Below are 16,290 nucleotides of genomic sequence, written 5' to 3' on the forward strand. Positions count from 1 at the left end.
TACTGTGTACAAAAACCTAGGACTGAATAAACATAAAACCTTCCAGAAAGTGAGGTTTCTCGCAGACTTTGACTGGGGTCAGTCAGTTAAGACTCCCTGATCCCCAGGCTGCTTTAACTTACTGCAGCTGAGGACTGGCATAGTGTAACTGAACTTTACCAGACCCCTGACCCCGCTGCTGTGCTCTGACATATCCTCTCGAGGGGTGGAGGAGCCAGCTCTATTCATGCCAGAGAGAAATCGCCTCCACTGGGGCAATTCTTTGGCCAGGTCCACACTACAGCGTTAAATCGATTTAAACAGCGTTAAATCGATTTAACGCTGTAACCGTCCACACTACAAGGCACTTAAAATCGATTTTAAGGGGTCTTAAAATCGATTTCTGTACTCCAGCTAAACGAAAGGAGTAACCCTAAAATCGATATTACTAAATCGATTTAGGGTTAGTGTGGACGGATATCGAAGTTATTGGTCCTATTCTTTTACTGAGCTACCCAGAGTGCACCGCTCTGGAAATCGATGGTACCCTGGGACCATGGACGCACACCACCGAAATAATGTGCCCTAGTGTGGACTCGTAAAATCGATTTTATAAAACCTGTTTTATAAAATCGATTTTACTAATCGATTTAAAGCTGTAGTGTGGACGTAGGCTTTGCTGGCCAGTTACATGAGATTCTGGCCTGTTATCTGCAGTGCATAAACAAGGAAACTTTTGTTTAACTGTACTGCTGCTGTAATTTATAAACAAGTCTGCTCACAGAGGTGGAGCAGGGACTTTCCAATAAGCTTGAAGCTATGATTTTTGTGTGGGCCTCAAGTAGCTTCAAAGTTCTGGAAATCCCAAAAGGGTCTTTGTCTACTTCCTTCTTTTAAGCACTGTCAGAAACATTGGTGGTCTTTCAAGCAGATGGCCTCGCGATTAATGAGGGCTCTGCTTGAATGATCAAGATCCATTATCCTAGATTCTCATCATGGCTTATCATGCATGACAGTAGTAATTTCTGTCATTTCTGGCTATCCGAGTTTATCAGCATGAAAGAGAATCAGTGCAGGATTACAGTGCTCCCATTGTTTAATTCTGTCTTCACTAACTCCTGCTTATGTTCTCTACCATCCTTCCCACTAGGTTCTGTTATGTTTTCAATCTACTGTAATTAGATCGCAAGTGCCACAGAGCAGGGAATTTGCTTTTTTTAATGTTTCCTGGATTCTAAAGTGTCATGAACACATGTGGCTTTACATCATAAAATAATAATAATAATAATAATAATAAAAGACTGAGCCAAATGAAACTGTAAATGATTCACTTACTCAGATTATGAGGAATAGAGTTGTTATCCATTTATGACTTGAAAATGCAGTCATTCAGATACACCTACAGGTTAAAAAAACAGTGCTAAAGACAACTATGAGCTTGGAATGCGCATATCTGTTGAGGCCACTATGAATGATCTCAGTTGTGGCATATCAATGACCCCCCAAAAATAACCACTTTGTAGCAGAATGCTTCCATAACTCTGCCTTGGCAGGACTTTTCAGATGAAATAGAAATAAGTGCAAAATCATCTTTTTCAAACAAATGGTTATTCAACTGATAGCAAACCTGGAATTTTGAGGACAGTTACAGGAATTTTTATTAACAGGTTATTTACTGAACAATCTTTGCTGAATGCTTTAACTAAATTGATGGCTACAACCATTCTTGGTGCTGTTCTAAACACATTAACTTTCCAATAAGCCTTCAGTTGACTTGCTTAGGTTGCCTAAACACTGATGTTCAGAGGCAGTTTTCCTTGACAACCATGGGGATGACGGGTGAGTAAGCCAAGAAGGTAAACAGTGTTGTCTAATATGTATAAAGGAGGATTTTATCTTTAGGTACATTTGGCATATAACTAACTTAACTCTGGGAAGGTGCAATTTCTGACTTGGAGAAGGTAATAAGGATGTGATTTTGTCTCTAGATGAGACAAAGAACTTGAACTCTAAAATTTCTAGGCAGAGTAAAAGCCCAGTTGTATTTACACATATTTCTCACTGGGAGAGCCTGACCAGGCCTGGGGGCCACAAGGATGGGAGGGAATCTCAGAGTGGCAAGCATCCAATCTTGATCCCATTTAGAATAAACAAAATTCCAGTTTGTGTGAGAAACACTGCGCAAATAACTTTGATGTAGCTGACTGCACCTCACTTTGTAGTAGTCTCCCAATCTGCTGACATGTCTAAGCAGGCTCTAATTAGAGGTGTTTCGTCCAGGAATAGAACTGGAAACAAGAAGAGGAGTAGTTTCTCTGGCTCCAGCTTAGAACTGAAACTGTGTACTTCAATGTGCTTGGAGAACTTAATAAAACTGTTACACTCCAAAGCGTTTGAACTGGAGATTTTCTTTAGTTTAAACCTATTTCATCAGCAGTGATCAGGAGGGACCATCTCAATCTGAATCAGAGCTTCTTTCAGAAATACTGCTCCAACAATAGCACATGCATGGTTTGTTATGTTTACAGAGCAGTCTGACTGTGCAGAAAGTCTCAGTAACATGAACCTCTTTGCAGTGAGCAATCTAGAAAGTGACCTGACCCCACTTATGCTGATGTGTGAGCTTTTCTGAAGTCTTTAGAATAAAGGCGGATACAAATCCATCCCAGGGACCTCTTGTCCAAATTGCTCAATCCATTTTTGTGGTAGCTCCAGTCTGTCAAGGTGCTTAGCACATCTGTGGTTTTCTTACAGCACATTACTAACAATATGAACATAACCACTCAAACAGGACATTAAAAGGCATCCTGTTTGCTGAACTGTGAGTGACTGCCTTGACTTCTCAGCACCTGGAGTGGGAAACCCAAGGAGGCTAATCATTAAGTTTGAGGTAATGTAATGGACCAATTACTGCCCTTTATTGCAACTGTGCCACTACCCTGAATCCAGGGATCTAGAGAGAACAGTGTAATGGAAATTAAGCAGCCTAGTTCTGCAGCATCCATTGCCCCTTGCTCGAAAAAAATCCAGGGGTGAAACTCTGGCTCGACTTATATCCGTAAAACTCTCATTGACATCAGTGGGTACAGAATTTCAATTTGGTGTCTCAATCTCAAAGAAAATGTTTTCATTTTCTTTGAGTTGCATTTTATTTTTTATTTTTGTTCTTACACTATATCTTCCTTAGATGTGAAACTTCCCCTCTTCACTTCTTCTAAGAGTTTGCACCGCATTTTGAGCTGGATAGGAAAAGCAACTCAAGACTAATATTTTTCAAAGCTCAGCTGTATAACCAATTGCAAACAAATTTTCCAGCCAAAGAAGCAAGGTGTCAAGTGATTCATTTTCCCAGGTCCAGTATTGGTGTAGTCTGTAACTAAACAGTCTCCTACCCTAACATAGCTCCTTTTTGTTGGTGTTTATATAGTGCTTCCGATACACACCGTGAGATGGTGCTTTAGAGGAAGAATGAATCTGCTCTCTATGCAACTGTGACCGTCATCTACCAGCCAACATGGCAACAGCTGTACAATGTGTTCAGCAACAAACAGCTGTGAACATCTAGACTACTGCACTTATTCAGGGACGGGGAGGGATAGTTCAGTGGTTTGAGCATTGGCCTGCTAAACCTCCCAGGGTTGTGAGTTCAATCCTTAAGGGGGGGCATTTAGGGAACTGGGGTAAAAATCTGTCTGGGGATTGCTCCTGCTTTGAGCAGGGGGTTGGACTAGATGACCTCCTGAGGTCCCTTCCAACCTTGATATTCTATGATTCTATGCTAGGATTGTTCACATGTGGCATGAGTGCATGACATTCTGAAAAGGACTATAGGGGTAAAGTTCATCACCAGTACAGAATGTTTATGAACATTCAGCCAATGGACTGTTGAGCTGCCTGCATAATACCACTCTTTTGGAAAATAACTATTGTCTGATCACAGATTGTTCCATTGTCACTGGAGGTGCATAGAGGTTTAGGGAGTTCTTTAATGATCTGTGCAATCTAAGCATCAGTTGATGCTTTCTCGTCTCACTGATGGTTCAGGATACACTGACACATCACTAAGGTAAACAACTAGCAGCTTTAGAATCTGATCCAAAAATAATTTGAGTTTTTCCATTGACTTTCATGGGTTTTGGATGAGGCAATGATTGACTACATCCACCTAAACTGGAAATCTCAGAACTAACTAAACTTCCCAAAGTATCTTCTCCAAGTATTTACTAGATCTTAATATTAACACTTCTGGATTCTTCAGAAGTTCCCTGGTCAGTAACAGAGAGGATCTTTCCAGGACCCTTAAGCCAAGATTTTCAAAATGTAGGAACCTAAAGTTGACTTTCAGTGGGTGTTGAGTGCTTAAGTCCTTTTGAAAATCCCACTCTTAAAAGTCTCATTTGAGGCTCCTTTAAAAAAAAAATCTTGGTCTAAGTTATTAAATACTTACCTTACTAAACTATAAATACATATTAAATAGCATGATTATTGTATAGAATACAAATTACATATACAGCACCATAAATCTACACAAGACTATGCAAATATAGTTAAATACATTTTCTGTCCCACAAATATAGTTCATAGAGGTCATCTTAGTCCCAGACCAGTTCTATATCTGCGTCTAACACTTGGGTTGAGAAAGTTCAGAAAAAGTTAACACGCTTCATGGCATGAGAAGCAACTGGCTTATATGGCTCTTCCTTCTCCTCTCATGCACTTCTTTGGCTTGTCCAGAAGTGTAAGACATTAATGGAGTGAGTCAGGAAATAAATGGAAGTTTTTTCCAGGATTTTTGTTTTAAAATGTCTGGTTTTTTTCCCCAACAAAATACGACGTTTTCACGAGGATTTGTTTTGTTGAAAGGCCACTAAATTTGGGGAATGTAGACCAAATGTTTGGACTAGCTCTAGAAGTCAGTATTAGAGGACAGGACAGGTAAAGGATAGTCTATATAGCCACTAATTACTATCTCATGTCAGGCTGCCAGTTGGTCATCTCTTCCTTTATACTCACTGTTTGAAATCTAGTCTTTCCACAGTAGCATGTCTGGGACTAATATATAGTTTGCTTAGGAAGAGCAGGACTGTGGTGGCACTGCAAAGTAGTAATACCAAAGTCACAAAATGACCAACCTCCCTTTACTTGTCTGTCTTTGACAGGCAGACAGAATGTGTGTCACATGGTGCAGGTGGCAATTTTTAATTTCCTGGGAGCAGCTTGTTTTACTGCATTTGGCAGTTTTATATCTTCATCAGACTCTTTATTAGTGCATTGCTGGGTCTCTCTCTAATCACACCTGTTACGTTAATTATGTTGTGTGTGACAGCAAAGCCCCATCACCCTAAAGAGATTACAGGTATTCTGTGGATTAGAACCAATGATCAACCAACTGGACTACAAATTGTCAGCTATTCCCTCTGCAACTCCCTGAATTCTGTGGTGCTGCTCACATGAAATTCTCTCATCTACCACTTGCTTTCAAAGGTCTGTGAGGCCATTGCTACATAATTAACAATTTCCTCAAAAGGTCCCATAACAATAAAAAGATGTCTCAAACTTTCTTCATATGTATTTCCTGTTTGATACTTTTGGAGAAATATTTTGATACATTGCCTGAAACCTGAAATCCATACTTGCTATGAATTAGGGCCAAAATGAAATCATCTTTGCTTCTCCTACCTCCTCCTTAGTTATAAGACCCTGGCAGAGACTTTGCAGTTGGAACAGCCATGCAAAGAATGTGACAGTGATGGCTGGCTAACGCTTTCTAATGATCCCTGTTTCATCTCTGAGCTGCAAAGAATAATACACACTGTCTTTTTCTAGGTAACTTTCTAAGCAGAACCCTTAAGACTTGATGCAAAACCTTGCTGAGAGATGGGTTTGCAACTGCACTTGTTGCTTCCCCTTCCCCTTGCTGTCTGTGTTACTGATTAATTTTCTGTTCTAAGTGCTAAGCTTTGGTCTCAGACTCATTCAGATTAATATTGGAAGAAAAAGAGAAAATGAAAGAAAGAAATAGAATGGTGGTGATGGGGGACTTCAACTATCCAGATATATGTTGGGAAAATAACACCGCGGGGCACAGACTATCCAATAAGTTCCTGGACTGCATTGCAGACAACTTTTTATTTCAGAAGGTTGAAAAAGCTACCAGGGGGCAAGCTGTTCTAGACTTGATTTTAAGAAATAGGGAGGAACTCGTTGAGAATTTGAAAGTAGAAGGAAGCTTGGGTGAAAGTGATCATGAAATCATAGAGTTTGCAATTCTAAGGAAGGGTAGAAGGGAGTACAGCAAAATAGAGACAATGGATTTCAGGAAGGCGGATTTTGGTAAGCTCAGAGAGCTGATAGGTAAGGTCCCATGGGAATCAAGACTGAGGGGAAAAACAACTGAGGAGAGTTGGCAGTTTTCAAAGGGACACTATTAAGGGCCCAAAAGCAAGCTATTCCACTGGGTAGGAAAGATAGAAAATGTGGCAAAAGACCACCTTGGCTTAACCACGAGATCTTGCATGACCTACAAAATAAAAAGGAGTCATATAAAAAATGGAAACTAGGTCAGATTACAAAGGAGGAATATAGGCAAATAACACAGGAGTGCAGGGGCAAGATTAGAAAGGCAAAGGTACAAAATGAGCTCAAACTAGCTATGGGAATAAAGGGAAACAAGAAGACTTTTTATCAATACATTAGAAGCAAGAGGAAGACCAAGGACAGGGTAGGCCCACTGCTCAGTAAGGAGGGAGAAACAGTAACAGGAAACTTGGAAATGGCGGAGATGCTTAATGATTTGTTTGTTTCGGTCTTCACTGAGAAGTCTGAAGGAATGTCTAACATAGTGAATGCTTATGGGAAGGGAGTAGGTTTAGAAGATAAAATAAAAAAAGAGCAAGTTAAAAATCACTTAGAAAAGTTTGCCTGCAAGTCACCAGTGCCTGATGAAATGCATGCTAGAATACTCAAGGAGTTAACAGAGGAGGTATCTGAGCCTCTAGCTATTATCTTTGGAAAGTCATGGGAGGCAGGAGAGATTCCAGAAGACTGGAAAAGGGCAAATATAGTGCCCATCTATAAAAAGGGAAATAAAAACAACCTAGGAAACTACAGAACAGTTAGTTTAACTTCTGTGCCAGGGAGGATAATGGAGCAAGTAATTAAAGAAATCATCTGCAAACACTTGGAAGGTGGTAAGGTGATAGGGAATAGCCAGCATGGATTTGTAAAGAACAAATTGTGTCAAATCAATCTGATAGCTTTCTTTGATAGGATAACGAGTCTTGTGGATAAGGGAGAAGCGGTGGATGTGGTATACCTAGACTTTAGTAAGGCATTTGATACGGTCTCGCATGATATCCTTATCGATAAACTAGGCAAATACAATTTAGATGGGGCTACTATAAGGTGGGTGCATAACTGGCTGGATAACCGTACTCAGAGAGTAGTTATTAATGGCTCCCAATCCTGCTGGAAGGGTATAACAAGTGGGGTTCTGCAGGGGTCTGTTTTGGGACCGACTCTGTTCAATAGCTTCATCAACGACTTAGATGTTGGCATAGAAAGTACACTTATTAAGTTTGCAGATGATATCAAACTGGGAGGGATTGCAACTGCTTTGGAGGACAGGGTCAAAATTCAAAATGATCTGGACAAATTGGAGAAATGGTCTGAGGTAAACCGGATGAAGTTCAATAAAGACAAATGCAAAGTGCCCCAGTTAGGAAGGAACAATCAGTTTCACACATATAGAATGGGAAGAGATTGTCTAGGAAGGAGTATGGCAGAAAGAGATCTAGGGATCATAGTGGACCACAAATATGAGTCAACAGTGTGATACTGTTGCAAAAAAAGCAAACGTGATTCTGGGATGCATTAACAGGTGTGTTGTAAACAAGACACGAGAAATCATTCTTCCGCTCTACTCTGCACTGGTTAGGCCTCAACTGGAGTATTGTGTCCAGTTCTGGGCACCGCATTTCAAGAAAGAAGTGGAAAAATTGGAGGGGGTCCAGAGAAGAGCAACACGAATGATTAAAGGTCTTGAGAACATGACCTATGAAGGAAGGCTGAAGGAATTGGGTTTATTTAGTTTGGAAAAGAGAAGACTGAGAGGGGACATGATAGTAGTTTTCAGGTATCTAAAAGGGTGTCATCAGGAGGAGGGAGAAAACTTCTTCACCTTAGCGTCTAATGATAGAACAAGAAGCAATGGGCTTAAAGTGCAGCAAGGGAGATTTAGGTTGGACATTAGGAAAAAGTTCCTAACTATCAGGGTAGTTAAACACTGGAATAAATTGCCTAGGGAGGTGTGGAATCTCCATCTCTGGAGATATTTAAGAGTAGGTTAGATAAATGTCTATCAGGGATGGTCTAGACAGTATTTGGTCCTGCCATGAGGGCAGGGGACTGGACTCGATGACCTCTCGAGGTCCCTTCCAGTCCTAGAGTCTATGAGTCGATGAATTTTATCAGCTCCCTGCTAGAACCAAGGGCAATTAAGATTTTTTTTCTTTTGAAAGCTGAACAAAGGTTGATTGAGATTTCTGGAGCTATGAGATTTCATATTTTCAGTGAATATTTAGGGCCTGGTTCACCACTACATTACTCTAATTTTACACCAGTGAAAGTCCATTGATTTAGAATTGAGTTACTTTTGTGTTATACTGGTATAACTATCTACCTAAGGTACTTATATGGCGCCCATTCTCAGAGTGTTTTAGTATCTCACCATCATTAATATATTTATCCTCAGAACACCCCTGTGAGTTGTGGAAGTACTATTATCCTCATGCTGCAGAAGGCAATTAGAGGCTGTGAATTCCACTGAATGGCAGGGTACCTAGGAGTTAGGCATTGCAGGATTTAGCCCTAAGTAACTTGTTCGAGGTTACATAAGAAGTCTGTCAGAGTAAAGAAGGAACATTCCTTAACCACTGGACCATCCTTCATCTCTAGATTACATGGTAGTAAGTTAGGCTGTTTTACTCAAACAAAACACCTCAGCTGGTCAAAAACTGAACATTTTTCAAAATGTTTTGGGAAGTAATTTTATCAAGACTTGTAGTAGAGCTAGGTAAATACTTCAAGTATAAAAATATTGGTGTATAAAAACAAAAAGGCCTTTGTTCTTATGGTTTAATGGTGTCACATAGAAGGGAATGTAGGAATTAAATATTCAGTACAATACCCATGTTAGTCATGTAACTAAAATTAATTGTAATGGAAACTGAACAGGTAATGTGCCACATATTTATGTACATCTTAGTACTAATTCCAGAAACAACTGCAGTCTGTTCCATGGAAGGTGTTCAAAAAATGTCCTCCCTAGAATTGTAGGAACAATCCATTGCTGGTAAAACAAAAAATGCAGTTCAAATTCTGCTTGTCTATATGTGAGTTTCATTAATAGATCGGAGATAGCCATCTGTCTGTCTGGCTTTATTTGCTAATCCACTTTGCCTGGGGGAGTTCCTGTGTTTGTACAGTGCCTAGCAAAATGGAGAGTGACGTGTCTGGTCAGACCCCTATCCTGGACATGTCTTTTTTTGTAGGTAGAAGATGCCATGATGGATGTGTATGATTCTGTGTACGAGGAAGTGAGGAGGAACTTGTCCAGCTTCAGGAGGCAGGAACTAGCTATCATTCATGAAACAGTAAGTTGCTTCCAGTCTTGGTATATCCAGGCTCAGGAGATCTTGTTCCAGGGTGTCTTTACATTGGATTTAGTTAGCTTTGGATGAAGCCTATATTCTTCTGTTGTCTGGACTTCCCAAACACCATAGTGGTTTTTCCTTCCTTAGGTCACAGAGCTCCTGCTCAGTTCTTCTGTGTCCACTACTGCTATTGCTTTTCTGAGATTGGCATTGCTAGGTTTGGCTGGCTGAATTAGCAGCAGGATGAAAGGATTAGTAGGTGTTTCATAGGACTATAGATAATGATATACTACAAATATTAAGATTTTTCCAACCCATCGTGCAGTGATGACCACTCACCCACCCCCAGTTCTCAGTGAGGAGACCTGGGTTTCTGAGCATCACGTTCACCCAAATACCAAGAGGTAATTTCACACCACAAACCATGTAGTCCCTTTGCCATTCCATGCTGGTTCCTTAATGGTGTCTGCATAGTAGCCCATATCCCTGAAAGATAGTAGCCCTCCCACAATTTTGTTGTTGTTGCCATCCCAGAATCAATAGCCTGGGGGTGTTCCATAATGTGAATGTGATTTGCAGGCACAACTTCAACAGTATGGCCAGCTGAAGGTAAATTTTTCACTGTGGAAGCATCAGTACCAAACAATATCTCTTTTTGGTGGAGTTTTTTTCCAAAGTTTTAAGCTGCTAACGTGACAAAGCAAGTTGCACAGCTCTGAGGAATCCTGACTTTGCAGTGCAGCATGTAGGTATAAAGGAGAGCTATCGCCCCAATTCTGTGATGCAGTAGGTAGATTAATGTGACTGCGCTGAGCCTAGGGATTGCTTCACTTAGTGTGTGCAAGATGAGATAACAGTGGCAGACAGAATGTTTCCTGTGGAGAGAAACACAAGAGTCCTCTACAGACAGCTGATTAAAGGAAATGCCTTACCCTTGCACAGCAAGATCTGTTCAGATAGTGATCTAATGTCATGCTGTGGGACTAGAGGGGAAGGTCAACGCTGCTTATTTGTTTCTGGACTCCTCCCTCTAGCTCTGTATTTTCTGTCCTGATTTCTCAGCAGAAGGGATGGCGGATTAACCTATGGCTCTGTGAACGGACAAGCTAGGGTCTAATACAAAGCCGACAGTAATCAACGTAAAGACTCCCACAGGTTTCAGTGGGGTATGGATCAGCCTTAAGACATTTAAATCTCTGTTTTTAACTACTATAATAATATATTTATTTATAATGCTACTTGCCCTCTGCAGTCAGGGAGTCATGAAATCCTGGCCCAGAGTAAGGAAGACAGAGAAAAATGTTTATCTCCCCTGGATGACAGCAGTCTGCCAGAGAGAAGATTGGTAAGAGAAGAGGAACCCAGGCAGTGGTGTAGTTTTAGTTTCTTCTGTTTCAGTTTCTGTGCTGTGGAAAGCAGTCACCCTTTGGAGAAACAGGAGGCATTGAAAATGAGACATGTCCATCAGAACATATGGGCACAGCCAGAGAGGTAAGGGAATAATCAAGGAACCATTTGTCAGATGTCAAGGATGACCCATTAGCTTTTTAGCTGCTAGTTAAACTAGCTCAACTGACCTAACTTGGGGTGGGGAGAGGGGAGAAAGCATCTTTTGTCCCAGTCTAGACAAGACCTAAATGACTACATGTGGTGCAGAGAAGCGGTGAATTAAGGCCTCACTCTTTACCTTGGTCAGCATTTTCAATCCCAATCCAGCCCTACAACTGCTGCAGCTCCCGTGTTGTTTCCTTCCCTCTGGATAACTGGATTGACTAGCATCTACATCAACAGACCATTAGCTTGAGTCTTTTGTCTAAACTGCAACCAATAGCCCTTTGGGCCAGTGCAGCAGCAGGATGATCATTACTCCCAAACTCTTTCCATGGAGCTACTGACAAGGCCTTCTTCCATCTCACCTGGGCTCCAGGCTCCCAGCTCAAAGCCAGTCCCCCTCGCTCATACCAGCTGCCTCCATTTTCATTGCACCATTGACCGTGTCTATTTGGAACTTTCTGAGCCATATTTTCACTTGCATTTTTCCTTACTATTGAAGGGAAACTCCAGGTGGGATGAAAGAAATGGTGACCTTTTGAGGGATAAAATGAGGAAGGATTACCGCCCATGTCCCTTGCCATCACACCTACTCCTACTTACTGGCTGCCAAAAGACACCTCCTCAGTTGAATCCATTAGAAGAAGGGCATTGATTTTTTTTTTAATTAGAAATGCAAACTGGCATCTTGCTGACTGAAAACAGCAGCTAGAAGAAACTGCAGTGGATCGGTAGTTCCCTGAGCCACAGATACAATTCTGTAGCTGTTCCTTCGCCCAGTTTGATGCTTGCAGCTCTAGAGAGCCTTGAAAATGCCTGATCTCTTCAATTTGTCATTTCTCAGAAGCTTCTTTTCTTGTCCTCTGACCTTGCAGTGGACACATGATGTCATGCTTCTGTGTGATGTCAGATGCCTATCAATCCAGTCAGACATCTCTATTTGCAGTTAAATTATGAAATGTGAGAGGTATTTTGCTTGCGGATAGCAACAAGCTGAACATGCAGATTTTCATATGTAAATTATACATACTGCCCTTTTCCAGGGTATTAGAGAATTACTAAGAATTCACTGGGAAATACCTAGCTTCTAGGAACCCAGAAATCTGTTTTTTTTCCATTTAAGAGCATAAACTACTTTTCAGTAAGCTCTTCAGTTTTTTTTGAGGAAGCAAATAAACAGAACCAATACCAGATGATTGCTGCCATGAGACTGTAACTTGGATTTTTCTCAGTAGATTTGCCTGGACTGTGTAATTTTCTTCTGTTTGACCAGTAGTGCTAATTAAAGTTGCCATCTTAATATGTATATTTGTCCTGGGAGACAAAATGATTGTGTTGCTCTGGTTATGCAAAGACATCATGTATTAATGCAATGTCCTAACACATAGTGTATAAATTCAGAACTTTTTAATTATCCTGCTGATCAATTTTCAGGACATGGGACAAATTCATGACAATACAGGGTACCATGCAACCTTTCTGATTATATCTGCCTTCTGAAAACTAAATTCTGAAGTGTAACTTACGAAACAGGCTGCAACTGATAATAAAAGGGCTGTAGGAAAAGAATTGAGGGGAAGAAATGTCACTATTGTGTGGTGGTGCAGGAGCAGGGTGCTTACATAGCTATTTATGCTTTCAGTTTCCTTCTGCTGATAGTAAAGGGGGATAAACTGCAGTGATGCATTCTGTAGAATTTATGGGAATGGAGGAAGTGATCTTGTGTCCTAGCAGCTGCTGCTCATTTTATCTTTGGGTTCAATTCTGCAATGATCTAAGTACTCTGGCCTGATCTAGCAAAGCATTTAAGCAAGTGCTTAACCTGAATAGTGTGTCTCTCACTCACACTCACACATAGACTTCAGCGGGACTGTTCATATGCTTAAAATTAAGCACTAACTTAAGCGCTTTTGCTAGTTCCAGCCAGAATGCTCAGCATCTTGCAGGATCAAGCTCTTTACTAGCATCGCATTGCAGACTTAAACCACAGCATGTCAGAAGACTTGCAACAAACATTATTGTGCATTTCACATGCCTTCATTCCATCTTCCTTTTTCTTTCCTCCCTAGAAATCTTGAAATGTATTTTACCTGGTGCGATTCCAAAAATATCCCCACAATGCCAGGTATACTGTAGGTAACTGGCTATGGAGAGCACAGTAGGGCAAGAGAACCAGGGAGACATAGACCCCATTCACTACCAAGCCGAGGTTCCATGTCTCAAAGTGTAACACAATCTGCAGCAGTGCACTGGTGCCAGAATTCAGATTGCATACAGTGACAGGTAAAGTCAAGAAGGAGGATTTGCACTATTGCTGCAGCTCTCTCTGCTGGTTGAGGAGGAGGAAAGCAGGATAAAGCAAACCTAACTCTGATTCCTGTTGTTTAGACAGAGGCTGTCTTTAGGATACAGGGTCTGTGAAGAGACAGGGCTTGGAAGCTGCTTCTGCTGTGAGGGATGATGATGATGATGTTAAACCCTGTCAGGCAGAGAGAGATGGAGAAGCCTCTGCAGGGATAAAAGAGGTGAACTCCCCCAAGCTGCCACTGTGCTTTCATATAATATCTGTCATTTCAGGATTGCCTCCAAGAGATCCAAGACTTCCTAAAAAAACATATGGACTTCGTCTCTGCGCTACTGATCATCACAATCTGCTTCATGGTAGCTATCTTTGTTCCTTTGGTACCCTAATTTTCTGAACAAGCTGAGAGATGGATAGTTCAGCGGCTTGAGAGGGCAGGTCACGTTGAAAAGCATGCATGCAGGAGACAGATTTTTGGATCTGGCGGTGATGAGGCAGCAGCATGAAGTTCAGTAGCAAAGGAAATAACCTTGATGTGATTTACCCAGAGACTTGGGGAGAAGCTATCCAGTCTCGTGGGGGTAGATGCCAATAGGGCTGCCAGTCAGTCTGAGGAATCACAGCCAGTTCTCTGCTGGAACAGGCTTGCTAAATTCCTGGCAGCCATAGGTTCTGTGCTGAGCTTGGGGAATAGGTCTGGAAATTGGCTTCTTCAGAACTTGAATCCCATTGTCAAGGGTGTTGAGTCTAAGCATTTTGTCCTGTGGCTGAGGCTATGCCATGTTCTAACCACCACATGATCTAACATTGCTTTGTGGTGTTTAGAGCTGGTCAAAATATTGTCATCAAACACTTTTTTTGACCAAAAATATCTTTTCAACCAAAGGAAACATTATCACAGAAAATGTTCATCTTGGTCAAAATTTTCCAGTGTTTTGAAGGAAAAACCAAAATTATTTTGGTAAGTTTGATTTCTTTGAAAACTTTTACCCAAACCCTGATACTTTTACCAATTTTTTTTTTACGGCAAATTTTTTGTTAAAAAAAATAAATTGAAAACTCATCATGGAAAATGTCTTTAAAAAATAAAAACCTCCCAAAATTAAATTTCCTACAAAAAAAATAATTGGCAGTAGTAACCAGCTGTAATGTTACTGTTAGATATGCAAGACAGCAACTTCCTGCAGGAAGAAGTTGTGGAAGCTAGACTGTGATACACAGGAGGTCAGCTGCCTGCCTCCCAGCTGAGGCTACCTGTCAGGTGATAACTTGAAGATCATCTGGTATTAGGTGAGCCAGCAAGTAGCTCAGCTGAGCTGGAGAGCTGCAGGGAGTAGAAAGGCTGCTGCTGGGGACAGAACCCAGTTCATGACATTCTCTGGTAAAAGGCCTGTGTAATCCTGTGGGGAACAGGCTAGGAAGAAGGAACCAGAGACTTGTCTTGACTCCCAGGCATTCTGTGAAGTGTAATCTGTGGGGAGTAGATTGGCCCCAGCAGAAGACCCCAGGTCAGGAGAAAAGACAGGATTGGTGTGCTGAACAGTGTTTTGTTTTTGAATAACAAACACTGAAGTCCTGTAGAAGAAGGAGCAGGAATCCAGTGGCTGGCAAGTGTTGTTGGTGCATGGGCAGGTGAGATGATAACCCACTGCCTTACAGATATGGAGAGGTGCATCTAGCCAGTGGTTGGAGTATGCTGTTAATAGAATAAGCATGTTTAGTCACCACTTGGCAGACACAACATACATTAATTACCTCTACACAAGGGTCCTGCACTTGTAATAAAACATGCCTTCAGTCCTGTTCCATATACAGAATATTAAGTTTCACCTGCTCTAATAACTCTCCAGTTGAGCTTCAGTTATTGAAGCAAGATTTTTCTGACCAGGTCTGTATGTATAGTTGGGTTTCAGACTTGTCACGATCACCCTTAAATCTAGCCAGGCTCACCGTGAAATGCGGAGTTATGATATCTAACTTGCTATACATGAGTGGATGACCTGGACCTAAATACATGGTTGTAATACACTCAAGGGGTTGCCTGGACTCCGTGAATGCTGCATGAGAGCAGCAAGAGTCTCCAGAGTGAATCACACCTGCCTGCCGACTCCTGCATTGAATAACAGTTTGTCTTTTAATAATGATGGAATAAATATTTGCCCTTTTTTAAAGTTTACTGATTTGCCCAAAATGTTAGTCTTAGCTATTCTCCTCTGAATTGCTGTGTCAGAGGATGGAAGATCAGCAGTGAGTAGAGCTCTGATACTATTGCAGGAAGATGGCACATGTAATTGTGGCCCGGGAGCAGATGATGCCTGACCTGCTGAATTCTGATAGGCTTAGAAAACCCTTCTACTTCAGGCAATTAGAATACAAACATAACCATAAAATTGCAAATCATAAAGGTTAGTGTGCAGCATTTCTATTTTAAACTTTTATCATTCCGTTAGGAACAGCCGTTAAGCATTCTGACTTATAACAATTCCATCCAGGGTATTTCCTGATGCATAGAATAATATAGGTATATAAAATTCTATCACTAATATTACAATGGTTATGTTGATTCTCAGTGTAGATTAGCTCCTCCCATGGAACTATGCATGAGACATACCAGATGCATTATACAGTGTCACATCTTGGAATATTATAGTTAATGTTTTTCCCAGTTTGGGTATAGGAAAAATCTCACTCCTACTCTACCGAAAGAAAGCTGTGGCTTTTATTTCATAGCTGTGAAATGGCAGCTATCAACTAGGACTGGTTTTGAAGAATATGGTGGGAGGCGCCTCATTCTATTTCTAAAAT

At 41.1% G+C, this 16,290-nt stretch overlaps 1 protein-coding gene across 7 annotated transcripts in view; it reads left to right on the forward strand.

Annotated features, from left to right (window-relative positions):
* Positions 1-16,290, forward strand: part of TSPAN32 (tetraspanin 32) — a 95,429-nt gene that overhangs the window by 56,061 nt on the left and 23,078 nt on the right. For 6 of the 7 annotated variants that reach the window (XM_050953736.1, XM_050953734.1, XM_050953740.1 and 3 more), the window contains 3 exons: positions 9,531-9,632; positions 11,031-11,123; positions 13,761-13,844. In XM_050953736.1, the coding sequence (XP_050809693.1) occupies positions 9,531-9,632; positions 11,031-11,123; positions 13,761-13,844 (279 nt within the window). Of the gene's footprint in view, positions 1-9,530; positions 9,633-11,030; positions 11,124-13,760; positions 13,845-14,371; positions 14,447-16,290 lie in introns of all 7 variants that reach the window. The other variant, XM_050953741.1, reaches the window with a different exon arrangement.

Source organism: Gopherus flavomarginatus, chromosome 5 (genome assembly GCF_025201925.1).
Source record: "Gopherus flavomarginatus isolate rGopFla2 chromosome 5, rGopFla2.mat.asm, whole genome shotgun sequence".
In the NCBI taxonomy this organism is placed as follows: Eukaryota; Metazoa; Chordata; order Testudines; family Testudinidae; genus Gopherus; species Gopherus flavomarginatus.